Source organism: Lissotriton helveticus, chromosome 6, assembly GCF_964261635.1.
Source record: "Lissotriton helveticus chromosome 6, aLisHel1.1, whole genome shotgun sequence".
Lineage (NCBI taxonomy): Eukaryota > Metazoa > Chordata > Amphibia > Caudata > Salamandridae > Lissotriton > Lissotriton helveticus.
Window position 1 is genome coordinate 1070106237 of NC_136067.1, and position 26730 is coordinate 1070132966.

The 26730-nt window shown below is 45.9% G+C and overlaps 1 protein-coding gene across 1 annotated transcript in view; it reads left to right on the top strand.

The window, feature by feature from the left end:
* LOC144762615 (chitin synthase chs-2-like) overlaps nucleotides 1-26730 on the top strand; it is a 693194-nt gene that overhangs the window by 217840 nt on the left and 448624 nt on the right. Inside the window, exons 7-8 of the mRNA XM_078647842.1 lie at nucleotides 13228-13414; nucleotides 14948-15055. Of these exons, the coding sequence (XP_078503968.1) occupies nucleotides 13228-13414; nucleotides 14948-15055 (295 nt within the window). The remainder of the gene's footprint in view (nucleotides 1-13227; nucleotides 13415-14947; nucleotides 15056-26730) is intronic.

A 26730-nucleotide genomic window follows, 5' to 3' on the forward strand; every position in this document is an offset into this window, starting at 1 on the left:
TTTGTTTGGATTTCATGTGGCCTGGACTGCAATGAGCTGCGCGCCTATACAACTATCAGGCCAGATTAGGGGCTCGCTACGGGTGTGGAGCTGATGAGGCCTGCGCAGGGCTCCTTGAGCTACCTGCCGCTCCGGTCGAACTGGTGGCAGGCTGAACAAAGCAGGTAGCAAAGGTCCCGGTAGCAGTTTAATAATGCATGCTCCACCTGCATGCTTTCCTTGTACCAGCCGCTCTGCTCCTCCATGCCTGCTGCTCTGTACTCTGTAGTGGCACGCGCAGGATGAAAATCGAGGTGCCAGGGTTTGAAAGGCAGGTGGCGGTGGCACAGAGGCTACTGGAAGATCAACGTAATACTCTTTGGCCCGCCCCTCCTCAGTTAAGCCAATCGTAGCAGCTTGTTTGGGTAGGGGGGACGTCTACTACACAATGAAAAAAGGCCAGAATATTCCAACAATGTCAATGGGCTACTAAATTGCGACGCTACCAGCGTGAGCTACCTACGGGGCATTGGCGAGCTACCGGTAGCTCGACCGATTGGAGACGCCTGATCTATCTGTTCCAATTGTTCCAATTATTAATTCTTACATATCGATTTTCAGCCTAACCACATCTAATACTTTGGGTTCTCGATCTCTTACTTTTAATGTTTAAGCCAATCACTTAATTCCTGCTCTGTTGGTCCTACCAGAGTTTGTGACAAATCGATCTTCTCTATACTTTTCTTGGGTTTTGCAGAATCTGATTCCGCACCCGCAGGAAACTTATATGGGAGACTTTGATTAAAGGTCAAGTCTGGCGGTGTCATATGACTAGTACGTCTAACCTCGGAAAAATCTGGATAAACTTTTTCTCTTACTTTTTGTAAACTTTGATTCAAAGGAATTGTTAACAATGGTTATTTTATTTTCTGGTTTTCAAACACTGGAATTACAGGCCCTATTGTTACTGGGACAGTTACAGCTTCTATATTTATAGTGAGTTCCTGTATCTTTTCAGTCAATTCATTAGTAGACTGTATATATTCAAAAGTACTTGGTTGTTCTTCAATTCTCCTCTTTACTCTAGCTACACTTCCTCTGTTTTCATCATTTTGTCTGGTTTCCATTAATGGGGCATTAGAATCATATCTCATTTCCACCCTTTCCGGAAGATCTCTAAAATTAGAAAATCATCTCTGAGTACCAGTAAATCGGACCTCCATTGATGGAGAATTTGGAGTTATAGTTACAGAACTTGGTTGATATGGAGGGGGTTTTCTATTTAGTATCTCCTCCAGCACTACATCCTCTGTTTCATAATCTTCATAACCTTTCCTTCCTGACTCCACATTATTTCTTTTCTCCGTACATTTTCGTCCTACCATTTCATCAACTGTTCTCACTGGATACATTCCAACACACATATCAGCATTTCTGCATCTCCGCATTCTACTCTCATGAGTCGTTCCTCATAATCCTCGCAATCTGCTTCTAGGTCCTCTAAACTCTTCAAACATTTCTCGCTCCAATTCATGCATCTCATCTTCCCACTCAGCCAATGCTTCAAATTGAGTCGGTCTGGGTCTTGGTTCAAGCTTTGTCATCTTTTCTCTCAAATGTCACAGTACAGCAAGACTAAAAGAACCTACTTCTGGGAATGCTAATGCACCATCATTCTTAGTATATCTAGCCCAATTGTCTAACCACATACATGTATGGTAGCCATATTTTGTCATCCTATATGATGCAGGTGTTTTAGGCAGAGGAAGCGATTTTCCCTCTCTTGTCACTATTTCCTTATCCTTTATAAACACATTCTTAAATTTCTTAAACCATGTAGGTTTTTCTTTTTCCTCTCCGTAATAAAACTCAATTTTTTCTCACGGTTTCCTGACTTTCAAAACAATTGTGCACTCTTTCGTAGACTGCTTTGCTGCACCAACCTATCACAGCGCGGTTCACACTAACGCACCAATCAGATCAAGATATGTTTAAATCACTCACAACCAATGATTGTACAGACTTTGCTAGCGAACCAATCAGTGCTTACTCCGTTTTTAGTCATGCAGACCAAACCCAGCGCAACACTTTTGACGTCAGCACTGCTCCTGTCTCCGCAGCTTCGACTGACCCCTCCTTTCCAAAATTTATCGGCACACTGTATTAACACCTTTATACAACTAAAAATCGCCTAGTAACGACATAAAACATCTCCATTCATCTGTTACGCTAAAATCAAAGTAGTTTCCTCAAACTCACAAGTATTCTGTATTTCCAGTAGACAGCGCTTACCTCTTCTCTACCACAGAATTTTAGTTTCGCCCATAAAGTAGCACATCCCTCTACCTTACCCTTCTCTCAAGCTTAGGTTAAACTCTATCACTCTCTCAGGGATAAATTTTAAGTCAGAATACGCAATAATTCCTGTGCTTAAACCCAAGATTTTATAGGTTGCCTTCGCCATACATTCACCACTTTTACACGGAAGGGTCCCTAAACTTGTAACATACGAAGATGTCACCACTTTGAAACAAACTATGTGATGTGTGACTTACATGCCACACATGTGCGACTTACATGCCACACTTCCTCTTCCTAGGCAGAGTAACCAGCTTCCTACTTCTCAGAAGCCTCAAATTCCGGACTACATATAACGCAATACAGACTCAACATATAATGTTAGTCATAATTTCTGTACATCACAGTTCTATATACATTTCCATACTCATTCTATACATTACTTATCCAAGTTAACCTATAGCAACCATCCTCTGCTACCAAGTAAAACTGTTCCAGCACAGCTCCAAACAAAACCTACAAACCATCACCATACTTCCTAGGAGTTATTCACACATTACTCGTCAGTGGGGCCCATAACACCGCAAGTCATTTATACACATTCACCATGTTCCCAGGATTGGTGAAGACTAGAGAAGAGCTGCTGGATTTCTAGCGGAGTGTCTTATTTCATACTAAAATTTTATACACTATGTACATCTGCAGTTTTTCTATATTTCCATGGTTTTATTCTTAAGAAACCTTAAAACACCCCACCATTATTGTCAATGGATCTGCTAGTAAAAGTTAACTGATGGACAACAAGACCAGCTTAATTCTCCATTTATTTAATTTTTATTTAAAGATTAAATCTCCTAGCATGACCTTACTTTATTCGCTCTTATTTTAATAATAATTTCAACTCTTAATAACCTAAAGAGAAAAAGAAGTTAAATTCAAACATTTATATTTATTTGCATAACAGTTCAGAAAAAATAAGTCGAAGACATATTACCAAGATTTCAGGACACAGACATCAGAACAAGGACAGCTTAGTTCCCAAAAAACACCTCTCTATTCTTGCTTGAAGTTCACCTCCCATCAGGACTCCGCACCCATTCAAAAGTTAAAGTCTAGAAAAATGTCAAAGTCTTTGCACCATCAAACAGTTTATCAATCCGACAGCATGTCGTGGTGCAAAATCATATCAAAAGCAAGCTCCTTTTCACTTCCAAACGTCCTCTTTTATACCCTTTCGCCCTAACTTATCTATCTAAGATTTGAAACTTCTAGGGTCCTCGTACATTGTCATTGGTCGAATTAAGGAGTGGATGAGCATAACCTCATCTCCTCATTGTCCATATTTCTGCCAAGTCATCGTTATAATCAAAAATAAAGTCTCAATTGTCCTTTAACAGTTTTTTGTCCACTTGTGTCCTTTAAATTTTTATTTCAGACTGGTTTCCCATGCTCACGATGCGATCATACAAATTGTTGGCACTTGTTCGAACATTCAGGCCACTCTGACCTTGTCCCACGCTGTACAGGCACAAGCTGCTTGCACTTCTCTCAACCACAGTCGCGTATGTGTAGATCATCACAATCTCGGAATCTCGCAAACCACCATTTTTCATGTGCCATAATGGGAACTATTATAGAAACAAACACAATTAAATGTTAATTTTTGAAGTATAGCCCTTCTGTTTACCTCCTCCCATTCTAAGGTAATCCTGTTAGTTATTACCTAGCGTTTTAGCCACTAACAAGCATGGTTTACTTACCGTTCTCCATCATTTCTGCCACAATTAGACATGCAAAAAGCATATACACACAGATTTTGTTTAGATTATGACATTTGCGTGCAAAATTAATATAACAATTTCACTGAATTAGTAAGTTATGATTCGCAATATAAGCAGATTCGTATCCCACGTGTATTTGGTATGTGTGCATTTTATTCTATGTTGGTTAATTTGAAAACCACATGATTAATACATATTACTGTTGTGGGGAAGAGACTTTACGAGGGGTATACAAAAAATGTTGTTTTCACCCTCGCTCCATCAATAGTCAATAGGCCTTTAATGGCTGACTGTTACTACACAGTGCTAAAGCACACAGACAGGTATTTTGTTACATGGAATCTCACAGATTATTTCAGTAGGCAAAAGTTTTTATGTTAATTGCCCACTTTTACAAACCCTGGGAGTGGAATATGTGCACTGCAATAATCCTTTAGAATAAAAACAGTAAAACAGTAAAACAGTTATACATTTCAGACAGAGCATGTGTTATTGTGGCCTGGTCAGCAGGCCCAGCTAATCTATTAGTTAAATAAAGGGTGTCTGGAGCTGATGAACAGTGGGAATAAGAGACAAATATGGATTTTCTCCCAACAAAGAAAGAACTGGCTAACATGGATTGGTTCCCACGTATGTATGACGTTACAACGCATACTTTTACAATGCCTACCTTTACAACGTTAGTTTTACAACGCATACCATTACAACGCATAATGCTTTTGGGCGCTGGATAGTGAATAGTTTAATTTACTATCCCAACTCCAGTCCCCGTGGATCGTAGGGAAGGTGTTGGATAGTACATTAAACCTATTCCCTATCCTAGAGCGCCCACCAGCGCTATGCGTTTTAATGGTTTGCGTTGTAAACGTTTTGTTGTAATGGTAGTTCGTTGTGAAAGTTTCGTTGTAAAGGCTGTATACCGGTTCCCACACATGACCTGTTTAATGTTCACTGTCTCACAATGTTCAAGAGAGAGAAGATTAAATCTTCAACAATGTTGGGTAGTTAAAGGCTTAGGAAAGCCAAGTAAGATATTCAAGGGAGTAGGATGACTGTTTATTTCTTTTTAAGCAGTGGAAGACAATGCTGTGAAGGGTTTAGCTATATATATATATTTTATAATCCCTCTACAAAAGAGTAGATTGCATTTGCTGAAATGTATAAAGTGATATTCTTAATGATAAGTTTGCTCTAATTTTAGTTACATCGCAATGTTTTCTTGCTTTCTCACTATGCTTTTGTTAGGTATTAGGTATATTGTCCAAATAGTCAAATAAAAACTACCTTCAAATAGAAAACCTAAATTTGAATTTGGAGTGGTGCATATTTTTTTAGCTCTCTTCTTAAAATAACTAAATGATGGTAAAAGCACACAAGAAGAAAATGCTGCTTTACAGTTGATAGAAAAGTGTCAAATTGCTTTACAAGAAAATATAAATAAAAGAGGACTCATTAAAAACAAATTGTTGGGGGGCGTGGCCAAGGTGGCGACCATGGCGGACGCGATCTAGAGAGCTCCGTCCCGCCGGCGCAATATCCTTACCTATATCCTGCATCGCCTTATCCCACAACTGCCCTGGTGAGGAGTCTGATTGCTGGAGGCAGAGAGGGAGCTCCGGTGGCGATTTGGGCGCATTTGCAACGTGTGCTCCGAGGATCTGTGTCCTGCGATCGTGAGGCCTGTGTCGCCCGAGGGAGCCGGGATCTCAAGTTTGCCCGCACCCGGCTGGAAGTGAGCCAGCGCCGGGCACGGCGGAGTGGGGTGTGCCGGATCCCACTCTTTGCGGCAGAAGGACCTGAGGTCGCGTGGAGACTTGCTGACGGACACTGCGAGGGGCTCCCAGGGCCTGACTGTCATCAGAGGCCGGGTAAGCCGCCATCCCAGGCGGGCGACGCTGCGGGGGGAGGGGTTGTACCCTCGGCTGGGACTGCTTCCACTCGGCGGCCTAATCGAACCGCGGGAGCCTGGCGACCCGGGTGCAGTGGGGAGCTCTATCTTCTTGCCCCCCCGGCCACCATCGACCACCCCCCCCTTACCCCTCCCGGCGGAGACCCGGGAGCCGGGGCGCGGCCTGAGGGACCTGAAGGTGGAGGCGGCCTGCGGGCCTGGTCTGGGCCGTTGGCCTCTGAACACGTGGGGACGAATTTATAGGGACGGTTGGCTGGCCGCCGGAGTGTGGAATTGGCCGGGAGCGTGTGCTTCTGCTCCCTTGCGGTGCATACCATCGACGATCTTCGGCCTTGGGTCAGCGACGCTGGAAGTAATACTTTGCATGATAGTGCCTGTACCTGGGGATGGTGGGCGCTGCTGTGGCGCTGTGACTGTGTCCTCCCGGCTTGGTCGTACCTCTGTGGCACCTGAAGGGACGGGGGGCTGCTGCGGGGGGCCCACACCCAGTGTGAAGAAGGCGTTCGTCCGGCGCCCCTGCGGCCTGATTGGACTGTACAATTGTGCCAGTGGCTCACCATGACGAGGGGCGGCAATAGTGGCAGCACTGGAAAACAAGGCCCGATCGATAAGTTCACGGGGTGTGAGTGGCGGAGCGGGGGCCTCTGGAGGTTCATAGGGACCGGGCCCGGACAACGCAGCCCTTATGGCTGCTATAACGCAATCCAGGGATATGCTTGATGCAAAAATTGGGGCCATTGGGGCTGATGTCACCTTGCTCCGGCAGGATCTGCGCAATGCGGTGGCCCGCATCACTGAAACTGAGACCAGAATCACGGAGGTAGAAGATGATGTGGTGATCCTCAAAAAGAAAGTGGCTACCATGGAGGGGATTCAGAAGGGCCTCGCGCTCAGGGTTGAAGACGCGGAAGGTCGGGCCCGGAGAAATAACCTAAGATTTGTGGGATTTCCGGAGGACAGTAAGAAAGGCGACATGGCGGCGTTCCTGACCCGATGGTTGGAGGGGTGGCTCCCCCCGGAGTCCCTGTCGCGCTGCTTCGTGGTTGAGAGGGCTCACCGAGCACTTCTCCCGAAAACGCCTGTGGGTGCTCGCCCTCGGCCAGTGATCGCTAAGCTGCTCAACTACCATGACCGGGACGTTATACTGCGACAAGCTCGCGCGAAAGAACCCCTGATGTACGACAATCACAAGATCCTCATATTTCCCGACTATACTAAGCTAGTGCAGCAACAAAGACAATCCTTCACTGCGGCAAAGGCGCGTCTACGAGAACTTAAAATTCAATATGTCCTGCTTTACCCGGCCCGCCTCCGGGTGGTCTTCCAGTCCCGGACACAGTTCTTTAGTTCGCCAGAGGAGGTCTTTGCTTGGACAGATGAAACAGTCCGCATCAGGGTGCATACTCCTCCGGGTCGCGATTCTGACTCATCGTCTACGGGTGGGCCTTCGAGAACTCCCCGGAGGTCGCGTAGTAGGAGCAACTGGCGATCGTGCTCTCAGAAGAGCCAACCTTCCCGCAATGGAGCGACGGGGGACGCTGATGAGGCAGACAATCAAACTTTGGCGTCTTGAGGCCCCATGACACTCCACAAATCCTTGACATGGGGCTCAGGAGTTTTCCTAATGGAGCATGGTTGTACCGGAGACGAAGTTTCTACTTGTGACTCACCGCTTAACTGATTGCTTCATGATACATGTAAAAAGGGCGGACGTGGGTTGGGAGATGCCTGAAGGAGGGCGGATGTACCCACGGGGTTAATAGGTTAGTTGGGTAAGGGGTAGGTAGAACTTGAGTGGGTTGTTGGTGGGGATCCATTGGCATAGTAGGTCCCTGGCCTCCTGTTGAGGGCTGGCGATACTCTATTCCGCGACAGGTACTTCAATGTTTGTGAGGTATGGGGTTGGGGGGTGGACGGGTAGTTGCGGGTTTGCACTGGGGCGTTGGAGGGGTGGGGATGCTGTTGGGGTGGCATGGGGGGTGGGGGGCTGAAGGGGGAGATGGGGATGTTGGGGTAGCTTGTTCTGACACAGTGTCCATTCGAGCCCAGTTAGAGTTCTATGTGTGCGTGTGGTCCATGACATCTAGGGCCTTGCTCTACTTGCCCTCCGATGGCGGGTGGCACCCATGAGACAGAGCCCCCGCTGGCGTCCTTGCGTGTTGTGAGCTGGAATGTGCGGGGGATGCTTGATAAAATCAAGAGGGGGCAGTCTTGCGGTTGGGAAAGAGGGAAAAGGCAGACATACTACTCCTGCAGGAGACACACCTTCTGGGGACCAAAACTCTAACCTTGCAGCGCTATGGTTACCAGCAGGTATATCACGCTGCTTTTGTGAGGGGGGCACGGGGGGTTGCGATCCTTGTCCACCGCAGACTGTCCTATTCACATGAAGCGCAATGGGTTGATAGCAATGGCAGGTATGTTTTCATCAAGGGAAAGGTGGGAAACAAACCTATGGTCTTTGGGAGTGTGTATGCCCCAACTCCGCTGCAGGAAGCTCTCATTGAAAAATTGTTTGATGTGTGGGCTGAAATTCCGAATGTGATGGCGATGGTGGGTGGTGACTGGAATGACGTGATGAATGGGACTATGGATCGCTACAGGCCGGGAGGGGGCCAACTGGCGGATACCCCAACTAGATTGAAAAGCATGGTGCAGAGGAGGGGCTGGATAGATGCATGGAGGTACCATCATGCACATAGCCGCAAATTCACATATGTCTCTGCAGTCCATAGGTTGTTCTCTAGACTTTACTACTTTTCATCCCCCACGACTGGATAGGGCGGGTGGCCTCCACATCCATTCTCCCACGCGGTCTGTCAGATCACTCCCCGATTACGATGGACCTGCACCTAGACAGGAGACGGCAGCCTTTTAGGTGCCGTCTCTCCACATGGCATTTACAACAAGATAGCTATCAGTCGCATATGCGGGAGGCAATAGCTCAATACTGGGACAATAATGACAGGCCAGAAACGGATGCTATGACCCTCTGGGAAGCCTTAAAACCCGTGCTCCGGGGCGTAGATATTGCCTGGTGTGCCGCAGCCCGGGTGACCCGTAGGGAGGCTATAGTTGATGCGGCAAATAGGGTCCAGGACCTGGAGGTGGAGTGTAGTGCTGGAGGTGATGCTGATGTCGTAGGACGGTTGCTCCTTATGCAACAATCATACACCTCTTTGCTGATGGACGAGGCTCGCCAACTCTGGTTGGCTACACAAAGTAGGATCTATCAGTGGGGAGACAAATCTAGTGCCATGCTATTTAGGCTCTGCCAAAATACATTCCAGGCACAATCCCTACCGGGCCTCTGTGATGAGGCGGGAGACACGGTGACGGCCCCGGCTGCTATAGCGGCCAGCTTTGCGCGCTACTATGCGACCCAGTATGCCCCTCGGGAATCTCTTCCGGTGGAGGATGTAGACAAATTTCTAGCGGATCTCCCGCCACGGGCACTTTCCGATGAGGGACGTGCCAAACTTGACCTTCCGCTGTCAGCCGAAGAGCTGGGCGCGGCGCTAGGGGAACTGAACACTGGCAAGGCCCCTGGGCCCAACGGCTTTCCCTGTGAGTTCATGAAGACCTTTCATCTCCAACTGGGAGTCTACTATAGGCAGGCGCTGGAGGCGGCCAGGGACAGTGGTCGCCTTCCAGCAGACTGGCGACACACAGAAATTGTGGTTTTCTGTAAACCTGGGAGGTCTCCTACACAGCATGAGTCTTACAGGCCAATTTCGCTCCTGAATGTTGAGGCGAAGCTGTTGGCAAAGGGCTTGGCCAATCGTCTTCTCCCATACATAACGGATCTGGTCCACCCAGACCAGGCAGGGTTCATGCCCCATAGGGCGATACAACACAATATCAGGCGTGCACAGGTGGTGGTGGAGGCGGCTAGGGCGGGCGGGATTCCGGCGGCGCTTCTCCTGGAGGACATCGACAGGGCATTTGATTCTTTGAGTTGGGTCTACCTAGGTGCCCTCTTGTCTCGCCTGAACCTTGGGCCCCGATTCCTTTCCTATATACAGCTGTTGTACACCGACCTGACAGCATCTGTGAGAGTGGCGGGAGCAGTGTCCAGCCCCTTCCCTATAGGCCGGGGCACCCATCAGGGCTGTCCCCTTTCGCCCTACTTATTCGCCCTGGCGATGGAACCGCTTGCAGCATGGGTGCGAATGGACGCACAACTGCGAGGTGTGGAATGGAAGGCGGGACCATCCGACAGAATAGCGCTCTACGCCGACGACGTCCTTTTCTTTCTTACAGACTTAAACAGATCGGGGCCAAGGGTCCTAGAAATCATGCGTATATTTGGTGAGGTGTCTGGCCTCCACCTAAACCTACGGAAGTCAACGCTGTGGACGCTGGGCGATCGCAGAGGCCTGGGGCCCTGGGCGGATACATTGCAAGAGGCTGCTGGAGGCATTAAATACCCGGGGATATTCCTGACGGATGTCCCGGGGGACTCATGGGCACGCAACGTACTGCCTGTTTGGGACCGTGTGCGTTCTGACATGACGACATGGTCCAGAATGCCCCTGAATATCTATGGCCGTTCGGCCATATTTAAAATGGTGGCACTCCCGCGTCTACTATACCAGCTGCAAAATCATCCCTACCCTATTCCGCCGCAGTGGTTTCGTCGAGTGAACTCGGCGCTGAGCCAGTTCCTTTGGGCGGGTGGGGTGGCGAGAGTGGCACTTCGTACATGCTTCCTCTCCACTTATTGTGGGGGCTTGGCCACGTCGGACATTTTGTCCTACTATCAGGCGTCTCATCTATTGATACTGAATGAATGGTGGTATGGAGATCGGAGCGATCCGGCCTATGCCCTTGAAAGGTATTTGATGGACCCGGACACGCTACACACCATTTTGTATTCAGCGGCTGTGCGGAAGAGGCTTCCGATGGTCACTCAGGTAGTCTTTCGGGTGTGGCGCGGAGCACTGCGCCGCATGGGATGGTGGAACAGATTGACGAGGGAGACTCCCTTATGGCAAAATGGGCGGTTTCCGGCGCTGGCATCCCTGCGGGGCTTATGGGGCTGGGACGCTATAGGAATATCGGCCCTGGGCCATGTAATGAAAGGCACGACTCTTAAATCGTTCCAAGCCCTGTGAGAAGAATACGATATGCCCCGAACACAGTTCTTCCCCTATCTGCAGCTCCGACACGCTCTATCTCCCTCCTTGGTCGGCCTGGACTCCTTGCCCGAATTTAGCCCATTGGAGGCCAAGGTCTTCATGGGTGAGATAGACACTAAGAAAATCTCAAGTATATATCAGACATTAGTCACACACTGCTCATCATCCCTAGATAACTTACGATCTGCATGGGAGGGGGACATAGGAGACCTGGAAGAAGAGGACTGGAGAGAGGAGAGGCCTTGGAGGCCCCGAGAGGGGCGGCAATTGCAGTTCGCCTGCATTTTATCCAATTTAAATACTTACATAGAGCCTACTATACTAGGGACCGATTGTGGAGATAGCCTCCCCTGATTGCCTGCGGTGTGGCAGTGCGGTGGGCACCTTTGTGCACACAGTGTGGGCGTGTGATAGGCTGCTGAGATTTTGGACTGGTGTCTGGGATTGCCTGTCTGAAGTGTTGGGTTGGGACCTCCCCCTCTCACCGAAATTGGGCCTCCTGCATGTTATGGGACGGGTGGGAGGTAACATCTACAAACGCCACCTACTACTTCTGGGCCTCACAGTACCAAACGGGATATCGCCCGAGCCTGGAAGGACCCAAGGGCTCCCTTGCTAGGGGTGTGGAAGAGGGGATTGGACTTCTGTATGGGGCTGGAGCGCCCAGTGTTTGTTGCCTGGGGCTGCCCCCAAAAGCACTTTAAAATTTGGAAGAGATGGGCGGACTATAGAGGGCTGTGGCTGGAGCCGCCAGCACATCGGGATATTGATGCAGGGCACTTGCTTGTGGACCCAGGGTGACATGATACACGCACGAACCTTGTTGTTGGATTGTACTGGCCACTGGACCACGTTGACACTGTGAGGGTTTGGGCGGGAGAATTATGGGAAGGGAGGTGGGGGAAGGGAGTTCGGGGATGGGTGTTCCTATTAAATGTTGCCTGTACTGCTTGAAGATGACGATTATTTCTTTGTACACTGCACCTCTAGTGATCAGAGAACAGTGCCCTCTCTGTACTACTTCAAAAACAAATCAAAAAACAATAAAAATTGTTCTGAAAAAAAAAATGTTTATTTGTGAAGTGTTTGTGACCAATGTGTGCATGTGTATCACTTTCAAAATCTTCAAGAAACATGGCTCTTCAGCCACAAGACATTTTTACAAGGGCACTCCTAGCAACCAGGTTTAACCAGGATGAGATGCAGTGCCCCCTGGATGCACCTCTTTGTTGTAATTTATTTTTCCTGTTAATAAACAGAAACACATGTTTTTAATACAATGTAGCTGTAACTTACTTCTGTCCCAAGGAACGATGCATGTTGTTTTCTTTGATTTCTTAGAAATAATGTGTTCAATATTTAATTAAAACTTAGATTTGCCTATTAAGTCTCTACCTTAAAAACTGGGGGCATATTTATGAAATAGTGGCACATTGCAGCCAAGCACAGCAGGTCACCTTGCTGAGCTACACTGCAGCACTGGGAAAGGGCAAGAATGTGCTGTATTTAAGGCATACCGCACATTCCTGACTTTTCCCCCTGTGCTGGCATACAATGGGCAGCCTAGTGCTAATCCAGGCACCCTTGTATCATGGAGCAAGGGTGCCTGCGTTGCATGCAGGATGTTTTTTTGCAGGGAAGGACACCTTTCTGCACAAAAACAATCCTGAGCAGAAATCATAGAAAGAGGAAGTAACAAGGAGAAATAAAGTTATTTCTCTTCGTTACACCACTCCTGGGAAGGTGTATTTTTTGCGGGAGATTCCCAAGTTTACAATGGTTTGTAAATCTAGGAATGTACCAAAAACCATGGGAGTTGCATGGGAACACCCATGCAATGCCCATGGAATGCCTTCACAGGTCAGAATAATGCAACATAGTGATTTGTGCTTCATTTCATTACTCCAGATTTTTGGAGCAACTCAAAGCCACGGAAAGTGGCTTTGCGTGTCTTTAGAAATCTGACTTGAGGTTTGCAATGCTTTTGCACCACATTGCATGGTACAGAAGTGACGCATACCAGTTAAAAAATGTGGCCCTTGATTTCTAGTTTTCTATCAACGTACTGTCATGGGCTGTAAAGCCTTTCTCTCAATCTTTTTAATTTTGTGATTTTCAGGGTATTTACGTATGACAAAGAAACTCAGTTATCATGCTATTTGGAGTCAAATTCAAGGACATTACAGCCCAGTCTTACAGTGACACCTTATGGGGGACATCTCCAATACACTCTTCCTCGTGGCAACTCTTTATTCGTGCACCTCAAGGATAAGGAGCGTATTCGACATAAGAAGAGATGGTCACAGGTAAATAATAGGTCAAACTAAAACAGGTATATCTGCTTATATGGGATTGCACTTTTGATTCACTAAATAATGTCTACATGCAATAACCTGAATATGTTTCTAATCTCTATGGTCCTCTCTGGTCTCCTAAAATAGTTTTTTACTGCACACAGCATGTTCCTGATTCCCTTTCTCTTCTTGTTTTCTTCAAGAAACTCTCTTACACCCGCGTCATTTTTTCTTCTTTAATTATAACTAGTTAGCCTCTGTGTCTTTAATGAAATCCCGATTCTCTAGTCATGGTAATAGGAGAATTGTAATTCTCAGGGTTACCTTTGGTTCTGATCATTCTTTCCAGCAGGTCGTACTGGGAATGAAAATAGGCCCGGGAACCAAAGTGGCTCCTCTTAGAGAATCCAATAGCTTAACAAGTGGCGCATTGTTGAAAATTGGGGCAGTTTTGAACTTGTAAAGAGATATGCGGTATAAGTGTTTTTCAAAGGACGGAAGACTGCTTGGATTATAGATTGATGCAAGCAGCCTTTTTAAAAAACTGTCCGGGAAATCAAGAGTAAAACTCAGCCCCCAGACCATAAAACAGGCAAGTTAACCACAAAAAACTGTCTATGCACTGACGTTTTAGACCAGCTTGTCAGACACTGCCAGATTGCCCTGTAGGCTAGTCTGACCCTGTCTTCCGACCCTGCACCCCGGTTGGTTCACCTCATGCCTATTATTTGTTCCCTACCACATGGCAATTCTTTGTGAAATGCCCTACATCATTAGTATCACCATACTGTGTGGTCCCACAAAACCCTTCAGCCACACTTCAATCCTTCATTAGGAATATGTATGAGATACAATTCACTAATATTACGCCCTGGATGTCCAGACACAATTTGATTGTGTTCAGGTTGCCTTCCACCAGAACCACAGCATGAGGACAGTTCAGCCTGGTAACCTCTACTCACAGCCTTCTCACATTAACAAACGTGGAAGGATGAAGGTCTATACTCAAATACGGCGAGTTGAAAGACTTCTCCATATGTTATTCCCCAGGAGCATTGGTCTCTTCTATCAGTAGCACTCCCTTTTTTAACATGCAAACAACTGTAAAGGCATTTTAACGTTAAAGAGATATACTGCTGAATTTACAGGTGAAAGGAAGTTTTGTTAATGGTTGTCTATTTTTAATATGATTGATTTGCACCCCCATTCGATGTATTTATCTACAATGAAACTCTGAGAATACTTATAAAGGTTTAGGAAAATCTTAATTCTATAGTGTTATTATACATGTAAAGATATCACATTTAGCATATCTATAAAATAGCCATTCTTCTTGAAAATAGTACAATATGCATATAGTTTGCAAATGTACACGGCTACCATAAAGCTAACTATTTCTCAATTGCATATTGTATCTCTATTTCCATTTCTGAGCATTATCAGTTGGTTTGCATCTGGTTCCCAATCAGAACGTATACAATTTAACACTTACCTAGTAGGATAACTCAATCTAGGATCCTGAAGGTGCTGTTTTTTGCTTTGCAGATTATGTATCTATATTACTTGCTGGGATGGAAACTGTACAGAAAATATGATTCTTTAGCTGCAAGGACAAGGGGCGCAGGCCACGAAAACCTGATACAAAAATTAAAGGTACTCTCAAAATATGTGTTTGTGTGGCGGAAAATGGTAGAGAGTCATAGATCCAGTTGGCATCAATAGATTTGTACATGTATATGCAAGCAACAAGTGAACATGGCACCATTCATATCTTGTGTTTGTTATTTTTTCTCACTATTTAACAAAGGGTGTGTAAAATCATGATTTGTTTCTTTCTTAAAATCAGACAAAATGTCAGGAAAATTATTCTTGAATTGTACAAAATGCACTTTGGTGTATCGTGAGTGAAATCAACAGATTCAATAACTTACAGCCTGATTCATGTACATGCCGTTTTGCGTGGCCCTAATAGCGAATCATAGCGACTCGCTATTGAGGAAACGCAAAACGGCATTCATGTAGGAATTGCTAATAAAATAGCGATTCCTACATGTTCTTTATTTGCGAGTAGCAATTTGCTACTCGCAAATACTCCCCATTCATTCCTATGGGCCAAGAGGCCCATAGGAATGAATGGGGAGTATCCCTTATTTGCGAGTAGCAATTTGCTACTCGCAAATAAGATAGCGATTTTAAGGGTGCCAGGGGTGTCCAAAGGACGCCCTGTAGCACCCCTAAAATGCACATTTGAACAGGTGTTGCGCACACACATGTCCAAAGGACATGTGTGTGTGCAACATGCAACTTAGAAAAATGCTTTTAAAAGCATTTTTCTGAGTTTTTGCTATTTACCGACAGGTCTGACCTCTCGGTAAATAGCGGCCCCAAAAGTGCTAAATCGCAATTTCTTGATGTGTCATGAATAGCATTTGAGGAATCTCTAATAGAGATTCCTTAAATGCTATTCCTCGCATATTTGCGACTTCTTAAATAGCGATTTTTGCATTTGGTATCATGAATACCAAATGCAAAAATCGCACTCGCAAAGGGCCAGATTCTCAGAATCTGGCCTTTTTGCGAGCGCTATTGCCTACATGAATCAGGCTGTTAATGTCCAGTACTGTGTTTTTCTGTAACAGCAAGCACTTTAATCACATAAAAAACGTAAATCCTACACAATTCAGTTAGGTCCGCCAATACGGGTTGTATCTCTGGTTGACTTTTCAATGAGTTCTACATCTGCCTCCACCACTTTGTAATTCCCTCCCCACCCGGATGATTAGTCACAGAACCCATATACTGGCAAAGGCACAAATTAAGTACAGTTTTAAGGTAGGGGACTGTTACACTCACAGGGGTAAGGGCATAACTCAGCAAATAGTTGTTGCCACAGGTTCAGAGATGTAACAAAGGCCCCCACAGCCCCTGCAGTGCGGGAGGCCCTGAGCTCCAGGGTGCCCCCTCAGCGCAGTACCTTGGCCTGAGAGCTCCTGAGTGAGTAGAGAGCGGGCCCCTCCATGTACTTTGCAGGGGGCCCCCCTCAAGTTACATTATGCCACTGCCAAGGTTTATTGTGAGCAGAAAGACTCAAGTTGTCAGTCTCAACTTCCTTTGCTTTGAATGAATCCCCACAGAGCCTGGGCAGTGATCTTGCTGATAGGGTGCAGTGACTGGCACAATCCACGCCTTCCATTCTCTGGGCAGCCTCTCCTCAGGATCCCCATGATGAATAGTGCAGTGCTTGCTGATCCACATACCATGGCAGTTGGAGCCTCTCAAGCCATCTGGCATTTCTTCAGCAGTGACACTTCAATGTTGTTGCACGACCACAGCATAGAAGGTCCAGGGATCATGACACTGGTTCTTTAGCAGTAGATATCTTTCAGGCAGTCTGGGCTCCACTCAGCAGCAGCATGTCTTCCTCGGGAGTCAGCAGCAGCACAATCTTGCAGTCTCTGGCACAGACAACTTCTGCTGCATACAACGACAGACCTTTTTTTCCTATTTGTTATGACTCACTGTCTAATGTCAACAGGATTCTCATAGACAAAGTGCTTATGGATTAGAAATGTCATCATTGTTATCAATTATGTTGTTTAACATGTCCAGACTCATCTTGTATGTAAATTCATAAGCAATGCATGACAAGAGTGTGAGTTACCGTCAAGTTACCTATTCATGCTTGGCAAATCTGAGGGATTTAGATTTTGTGTTTTCTGAGGTTTATTTAAAAAGATTTTAGGTCTTATAAAAAAAAGCGAATTATAACTTCACTTTAACCTCTGTGTTTTTACTTTTTAAATATACAAATATTGCTGGGGAGTTATAGTTAGGATGATGTTTCCATAGGAAATTATTTTTTTGGTTTGCTAATAACTATGGTGCCGTTTGATGAATCTTCGTGCAGTTTAGCTCCTTCCTGGAAAGTTCTTGGGTGATCCATCAAGCAGGGGCTTAGAACAAAAGGGGTGGGGAGTTTCAAAAGCAAAGTCTCTATGCATTTTCAATAGACTTTTTCAGAATATTATAGTCCAAAAATGGCTGAACTGAATTACACACATTTGGTAGGAGGCGAGATTTTACTCCAGAAACTGTGCTTTTTGTGATTTGGTGTTAATCCATTCCGTCGTTTTTGAGAAAGTAGGTTAAAAAATATGTGCAGAACTCTCGGGAGAGTCTCACGATCACAACGTATAAAAATAGAGTGTTCTGATTGACCCGGGACACTTCGCTTTGTTGTATTGCATTTTAGGACCCTACTGTAATTTTCCCGATTCATGCCCTTAGATAGGTATAAATCACCATATCCTTATATAGGCATAGAAATCATAACCATATTTAGACATAGCTCATGCAGTCCAAATACGGAAGGGCTACCTCCACTAGTTCAGAAAATCCACAATGATTTCTTGGAAAACTCAGCTTCAGTAGCTAGGGACTTCCCCTTGCTCGAATACTGACTTGTCCAAGAACTCATGGAGTTTTCAAAGAACTGAGACTCTTTGATGACGTTATTATGTCCACCTTTACGTCAAACTCGGCACCTTCAAGGTATAAATATGCCCACACTTGCCATAGCAAGCACACAGTGATTTGGAGCAGTTCGACTATCTACTTGCCCCAGACATCCTGCTACAGCAAGTGCTGAAGGAAGCCGACCCTCCAGCAGACGCACTGATAGAGACGCTGGCTTTTCTCTTGCCGAGAAATCCAGCTCCAGTGTTTTCAAGCTACCCTTGCGGGTTGTTGGGAAATCGAGTCCTGAGCCTTACCTTATTCATTCTAAACCAAGTTACGGAGCAGATTAGACCCTTAGAGAAATCTTGGATAGATTCTTGGCAAAGAATAATAAATTTATGCTACACCTCACTTACTTCTTCCCTCGTACTAGACTTAGGTTAGGTACATCAGGGTAGGCGTATTTTAGAAGCACCAGTTGAGTACTTTTTAGCCTCTGTTATTTATATATGTATTTATCTATGGTCTAGGAGCCATACAATGCTTTTACAGTATTATTTTATCCTACTCTTTTTACTGTACGTATTATACTTTGCAACCATTATTACGATTGTAGCAGTTAATTTCTTCTGCTTGAGAAAGAATACTGTTCAATAAATAGTTTTATTGAAAACGCCCGTCTAGCAATTTCCCTGCACCTCTGGTGAAACAAAGCATGCACGAATGACTGAGTAAAATATCTATCTATTGTTTCCATGACTCTAAAGATGAGTTTTATCTTGGGGAAACAAAGGTGTCATGTTTATGCGGTTGTCAGAAACTAAATCACTTGTGAACTCGAGAAAGTTTCTAGTGACCTCTGAGCTAGCTGGCACTCACAATTAAGTCTAATATACTCGATAGAGACCTAGTAGACATAAGTCCTACGTCACATCTATAGGATACATTATTCCAATGTGCAGAGCCTATTGGTAATATAGGAACTACACCACAGATGCTGTGGAAGTTAGGGTTCAACGTGAGTGAGTGCTCTGATTGGCTGTACAAAACATGAACAGCTGTGCAGGCAAGCAAGGAGTTGGGCACCAGTGGGAGGTTGGGCCCTGTAGCCAACCTCACGTCATGCGCAGCATGGCAATGGCTGCCTGCAGGGGCTTGGACACAGGGCCTGGCTGCAGGTAAGGCCCTGGGGCCATTGCTACCCCATGCAAGGCCTTCCATGGAGTTCGCGTTACATATCGTAATAAAATGTTACTTCACATTAAAAAGGCCATGGAAATTCACAGAAAAAAACAAAGGTTAAAGGGACGTTATAGGTGTGGGAAAATGTTGGCTAAACCATAGCCTTTAAACAAAAAAAAACACGGAAAATCATCAGTTATAGTTATCTCAAGTAGCTATAACTCGTTACCTAAAGTAACTTTAACTCAAACCCTCCCTATGTACTGCTTACGACCTCACATATTACATCACTCATGACATATTCTATGACATCATCGATCAAATCAATGTAACATCAGAAATAACATGATTGATGGCAACACTGTGCATGGCAGGGGTGTGAGTAGGGAAACATCCTTTACAACGCAACTTTTACCAAGCAGTGCCTTTACGACGCAACTTTTACAACGCAAACCATTACAACGCATTGCGCTAAGGGGGCACTCTAGGATAGGGAATAGGTTTAATTTACTATCCATCACCTTCCCTACTATCCACGGGGACTGGAGTTGGAATAGTAAATTAAACTATTCACTATCCAGCGCCCCAAAGCACTATGCGTTGTAAAGGCATGCGTTGTAAAAACAGCGTTGTAAAGGCATGCGATGTAAAAGCATGCGTTGTAATGTCATACATTGGTGTGAGTACAATACTCCCTCTAGTACACAGCTCTGCCGCAAGAAAAAGTAGGTAAACATTCAAAACTTTTTTGGTCATAAAATGTACTCCAAATTGTTCACCAATCTTTCACCATTTAAAATTTTCTAAACACTCGTTCAAGTATATCTTTGTTCATAAAATAAAACCTTCACAAAAAGAGAACTGGTTTCCCCTCTTATATTGTGCAGATTTGTAGAGCACAATATCACTCAGGAGAGAATCCTCACGCTGACCTGGTGTGAGTGATATTCTATTCTATTTTCTGATTTATAGAGCGCAAGGCTACCCAACGAGCTTCCCCGCGCTGTCAGTGCTAGCTAAAGTACAGGGACTGGGATGAATGGGTAGACAATGAAGAATTTCGAGCACTAGACGTGCTGATCGCAATTTTGGAATGCCCAGTAGTATTCGTGCTGCTGCGTTCTGAATGTTTTGTAGCCTCATAATAACAGCCAGTGGACCAAGTACAGTGAGTTTCCATAACCAAGGCAGGAAAGAATCAAGCCTTGAATCACTGTTCTTCGGGTTTCCAGTGGAAGCCATTTCAGTGTCTTCCTAAGGGCTCTTAAGAGGCCAAAACAGCTGCCAACCACTCTCTTTACTTGACATAGAGAGATGCTAATCCAGTGCAATCCCAAGACTACTAACTTTGAATCCGGGAGATGGACGCTTTCCCAGGACAAGGGGCCAGCTAATTTCGTTCTAGAGTGATCGATTACTGCCAACTATCATAACCTCTGTTTTCCCCCCTTTCAGTTTTAGGCACCTGGGTGGCATCCAGATGGAGACCTTCTCTAGTCTAGGAACACTTAGAGCTTCAAGGGACTAATTGAAAAGCCAGTTCATCAGCTTCTTGCGAAATTTAAGAAATGAGAAGGAGGCTCTTATGTGTAGTGGCAAGCTGTTCAATGCTTTAAGAGCGATGTAGAAGAAGGTTCAACCTCTAAATCTGGTTTTCCATGTGCATGGGATTGTGCAAGTAGGAGTCTGAATGTGTAGAGGAGTTGGGAAAGTTTGTGAAAGCAGATGCAATTGTTGAGGTATTCTGGACCATAGTTATGTGGTGCCTTGGAAGTGTGAGTGAGGTGTTTGAATTGTGCTGGTTTGTGAATGAAGAGCCAGTGGTGTGGTGTGATGTAACTGTGACATGAGAGTTTGAGAGAGATTCTGGCCACCGAGTTCTAAATGGTCTGTGGCTTTCGAGTCGTTGTTGATCATGGCATAAAGGGTGTTCCCGTGGTCTGGCGGGCTTGTAACCAGTGCATGAATGATTTTTCCTGATACTGATTGGGAGCCATTTGAAAATCTTCCTCAGCATCTTCAGGGTATGGAAGCATCAGGCGGTGATGGTGTTTACTTTGGCAGTCATGTCAAGTTTGCTGTCAGTGATGATCCCAAGGTTCTTGCCGTGGGTGGTGGGAGTGGGTGTTGATCCTGGATCTCTTGGCCACCAGGGGAAGTCCTTTGGTGATCAGTTTCAGACAGTTGGTCCTTATGCAATGGGCTATTTCAGTCATGCAGGTATTGAACTTGATCTAGGTACTGGGCATCCTGTCCATGAGGGAGCGAAGGAATTGTGCGTTGTCGGTGTAGGAGAGGATGCTGCTGGGTTGAGGTATCATGTATGTGTTGAAGAGGGTGTGCTCAGGGAAGATATTTGCGGAACTTTGTAGATAAGGTGGCGTGCAATAGATGTGTAGGGTGCCAGGCTGACTAACTGGGTCTTTCTAGTCAGGAAGGAGCAGATCCAAAAGAGAGCATGTCCTTGGAGTCCAATGGCTTGTAGGTGTCGGATGAAGAAGGGGTGGGAGAATGTGTCAAATGCTACCAAAAGGTCCAGGAGGATGAGGGATGCTGTGTCTCCTCTGTCAAGAGTCATGCAGATGTCTTTCGTGGCAATGATAAGGGCAGTTTTTCTGCTGTGGTTGGGTCTGAAACCAGACTGTGGTGTCAAGGAGTATGTGATTGCTGAGGTATTCCGTGAAGTGTCTGTTGATGATTTTCTGTAAGATCTTGGCCAGGAATGGTAGCATGGAGATCGGTCCATACCTGACGAGCATTGAAGTGTCGTCAATGGTAGGGCAGTTGGTGGAGGTATTTAGAATGCATATGAGCATGGCACTGATGGGTTGCAGTCCTCTGAAGCAACCAAGGTGGAGACAGGGGTCCGATGCGGCCCCTGAGTGAATAGACTTTATGAGGACGGTGGTTTCTTCTGCGGTATTGATAGGCTGCCATTGCTTCTTTGGAACAGATCGGGAGGCATTTGGCGAGGCCTTTCAGGTCCCAGTTCAAGCTGAAGTTACTGTAAATGGCAATTATTTTGTTGTTGACGAACAGAGAGAGATTTTTTCAGAGGTCCTGTGAGAGAGTGATCAAGTTGGAGGTGGTCGCTGGTATGCTGAAATCTATTACAATGGTGAAGATATCCTTGTTTCTGTTGGTCCTGATATTGGTGCAGATTTGAACATGACACTGTCTGCATTGCCCTGGCCCTTTCTCCATTTGTTTGCAGTGGTGTTTCATCAGTCTGAGCTCCTCTATGTACCAAATGGCCCGGGGTCTTGATCATGTTGCATTATTGTGTTTGGTCTGGGTCAGGGAGTCAGCACAAGAGGTGATCCAATTGTTGAAAGTATTGATCGCTGTTACTATGTTTGCATTGGTGGGTATTGAGAGCAATGTTTCAATCCTTGCCAATGATGCTGTTCCAGTTTTGGCAGGCTGGTCTGAAAGTGGTTCATGGGCATTGGACTGGGACGGGGATGCTGAACATGACAAGGGCGTAATCTGTCCAGGGAATTGGTGATGGCTTTTCCAACCGGATGTCACCAAAGTTGGTATAAATAGAGGGCAGGAAGTGTCAGCTGACTTGGGTAGGTCCCTTATTTATGAGGTTTTATATAGCGCTGCTGGACCCATGAGTATCAGAGCGCTTTACAATGTAGGTAGAAATGTTAAGAAAAATACTAAACAATTTACAATGTGCAGGAAGATTCACAGAAAGGTGAAAAACATTCACAGACAGGTGAAAAACATTGTATTGAATGCGTGAGGGGGCAGAGAAGCAACGGGATAAAAAAGAGGGATACATGGGAGTTGAAATTAGGGAGAGAAGGGGGTGTAGAGAAGGGGAGTGAGATAATTGAAAAGGAGAGGGGATGGGTAAAATGTGAGTAACAGTAGAGTGGTAATGGGCGGGGTCAGAGTCAAAAACATTAGGAACCCCAGTGTTTGCTGGGGAGAAGAACTTTGAGTCTTTTTTTGAAGAGAGGGTAAGAGGGGTTGCAGCCAAGGTCTTTGGGGAGCGAATTCCAAATCTTCGGAGCCGTACCAGAAAATGCACGAGTTTGGGTCTTTTTACGTTTAAGTTTAGGAGGGATAAGTGTAAGGGAGTTAGTGCTCCTCAGGGACCTGGAGCATCCTGCTTTTTGTAGCTTGATAGAAAGGTAAGAAGGGGTGTTTTGGTGAAGAGCTTTGTGCGTGATACACGCAATCTTATATGTGGATCGTCCTTCAACTGGAAGCCAGTTTCGGTTTTTGAGGACAGGGGAGATATGGTCAAACTTTTTACAATCAGAAATAAGTCTGGCGGCTAGGTTGAGAACAGATTTGATCGGTGCAAGGTGGACTTTAGGGGTACCAGCAAGCATGGCGTTGCCATAGTCGATCTTGGAAAGGACAAGTGATTGTACCACGATTTTGAAATCATCAGCTGGAATAAAAGGTTTAATTTTTTTGAGGTGGTGAAGGGTAAAAAGAGCACTTTTGGCTGTATTTTTAATGTGGGGATGAGGTTAAGATTTTGGTCGATGCTGATGCCTAGTGATTTGACAGAGTTAGAGGTGGAGAGGCTGCAATTAAGTGCTTTGATGTCATTGATCCAGAGTTGAATGGGAAGGGGTTTATTTTTGGGAGTGCACAGGATGACTTCAGTTTTTTTAGGATTAAGTTTGAGATGGTGTTCTGCCTGGTTTTTCTGATTAGATAGGACCAGCTCATCAGAGCATCACCAACTCAGCCAGAACGTTACCACCTCCCCTTCCCTAGGGCCTATTTACAAGAGGTAACAACATATATCTACCACCTAAGGACAGGGAATTCCTAAGATACATACCCAAACCTCGTATAATATCAGCAATCGGCGGCCTCGCGGTCCCATACGAACCCAGACAACCTACCCAGACGGCAGCATCAGCGGCGATCTCGCGGTCCCATACGAACCCAGACAACCTACCCAGACGGCAGCAATATCGGCGATCTCGCGGTCCCAGACGAACCCAGACAACCTACCCAGACGGCAGCATCAGCGGCGATCTCGCGGTCCCATACGAACCCAGACAACCTACCCAGACGGCAGCATCAGCGGCGATCTCGCGGTCCCATACGAACCCAGACAACCTACCCAGATAGCGGCAGCAATATCGGTGATCTCGCAGTCCCAGACGAACCCAGACAACCTACCCAGACGGCAGCATCAGCGGCGATCTCGCGGTCCCATACGAACCCAGACAACCTACCCAGACGGCAGCATCAGGGGCGATCTCGCGGTCCCATACGAACCCAGACAACCTACCCAGATAGCGGCAGCAATATCGGCGATCTCGCGGTCCCAGACGAACCCAGACAACCTACCCAGATAGCGGCAGCAATATCGGCGATCTCGCGGTCCCAGACGAACCCAGACAACCTACCCAGACGGCAGCATCAGCGGCGATCTCGCGGTCCCATACGAACCCAGACAACCTACCCAGATAGCGGCAGCAATATCGGCGATCTCGCGGTCCCAGACGAACCCAGACAACCTACCCAGACGGCAGCATCAGCGGCGATCTCGCGGTCCCATACGAACCCAGACAACCTACCCAGACGGCAGCATCAGCAGCGATCTCGCGGTCCCATACGAACCCAGATAACCTACCCAGATAGCGGCAGCAATATCGGCGATCTCGCGGTCCCAGACGAACCCAGACAACCTACCCAGACGGCAGCATCAGCGGCGATCTCGCGGTCCCATACGAACCCAGACAACCTACCCAGACGGCAGAAGCTTATCCTATGATTACCATTACATAAAGGGATCAATCTCACTATTCATCAGGGGTATAGAACTATAGTATTACCGATCACACAACGGTTGCCAATTTGGATAATGTACAACTCATTCTCTAATTCAAGGGGCTCCTCTCTCCCTTATTCAGTTACCACTTACCTGATCAGGGTTAGCATCTGTTCACATAGTTGCATCTGACTAGAAGAATAGGTTACCCTCTCATACAAGAATACGAAGCACATGTCGGTTCACAAAGAACTGGGGCACTTTATTTCTCATTACAAGAAACAATCATATAACACCACACTACAACACATAACCTGCAAAGAAAAGTGAAAGATTAGGCTGTGCACTCTAGTAAGAAAGGGTCGACATCACCTTATTAATATGAAGTCTGTGCTCAGCAGTCATCTAGGTTCCCTACTCGTCTGTGGCTTGGCTCGTCTTGAAGTCACACCTCCGCAATCACGGGTACACGTCTGCACCGCTATGCGCTGTTCCCTTCACCTTTCTCCAAGTCACTGGAACCTTCCTCTCATCGGCTACTCTCTCTCCCCTGGCTGTTCTACTAAGAGAGTATCTGTTTCTCAATTCTTCTCCGCCTTTGGAATGGCGCTTGTCTTCCCTGGAATAAGTAATAGCCTTGTTGCTAACGGCTAGATGCCGCCTACGGACTAACTCACTAACTGTCTCGGGCTTTCACTAATATAGAAGCGTGTCTCCTCATGGAAAATTCCGGCCAGTACCCTGCCGCCAACCAAATTCTTGTACCTCCCCGTACCAAGGACACGTTCCCAGCCGGCCGGCCTGATGTTGTGTCTTCGGTATGAAGAAAAATACAATCCTTCGACAAGGGCCGGCCTGAACCGGTTCTCTCCAAGCGAACAACACCTCATAACTAAAACATTACACTTGACCTAGAAGCATCCCAAGCTGCCGGAGCAGAAGGAAAGATGGAGTCTCTCCCGTTTGAGGCCTACCAGGCCCGAATTCAGCATAACTCCATGGAAAGTATAATAATACCCTCACTAAAGGACGGATTATCCCTAATACTAATGAATCTATCCCCTAGCCTATGTGTATGAGCCCTGATCTAAGGAGGAGAATACAGAATTATAGCAAAGTGCCTTGTAAATAGGCTCTATTCACTACTCTAGCCCTTACACTGGAATGATAAGAGACTGAAGTCACCTTCAATCACCTTTCCTCAAAAGAGGGCCAGGAAAATCGAGCAGAACATTTCACCCTTGACTTCAGTCTATTATACATTCATCAAACAGAACTAACATCAGTGGACGAATAATATGAAACAAAACTAACTGATCTATGTCTAGTACCAGGTTTGCAGTATTGAAGTAGAGAAGGAATACACTGAATAAAGCAACAGATAGCTATCAAAATGCTAATAGTAATCAAAATACCCCCTAATATTTGACGCAACATATGTAAATCAGGTAACCAATTAAAGAGCCAGTCAAACCAGCCCTGGTCAATGTGTTTTCTAACCTCTTCCGTCAAGTCATGAAGTTTGTCAATATGGGCCTGAATGGATTTCGTATGGTCAGATAGGTTAAAACAACAAAGACCCTCAAAGTCAGAACAATCATGTCCATGTTTAAGCAAAAGATAATCAATAGCCGCCCGGTTCTGCAAGATAGCTCTACGTTCACCCTGGGCGTCTAATAGTATGTCAGACAGGATTGTAGAAGTATGATTAATGGATTTTACTATCCAGCAGGCCATTTTCCCAATAGACTTGGCATTATAGACTGCCAAGGCAGGAACACCAACAATTGAGATAGCTAAACTAAGGTATTCAGATTTGGAATATAAATGCATAGACGAATCACAGTCCTCCTGTAACATTACAGTATCTCGGATCACACGAGAATTGGCATTAGGATGCGATGAGAACATCAACAAACTCAGTCTGGTA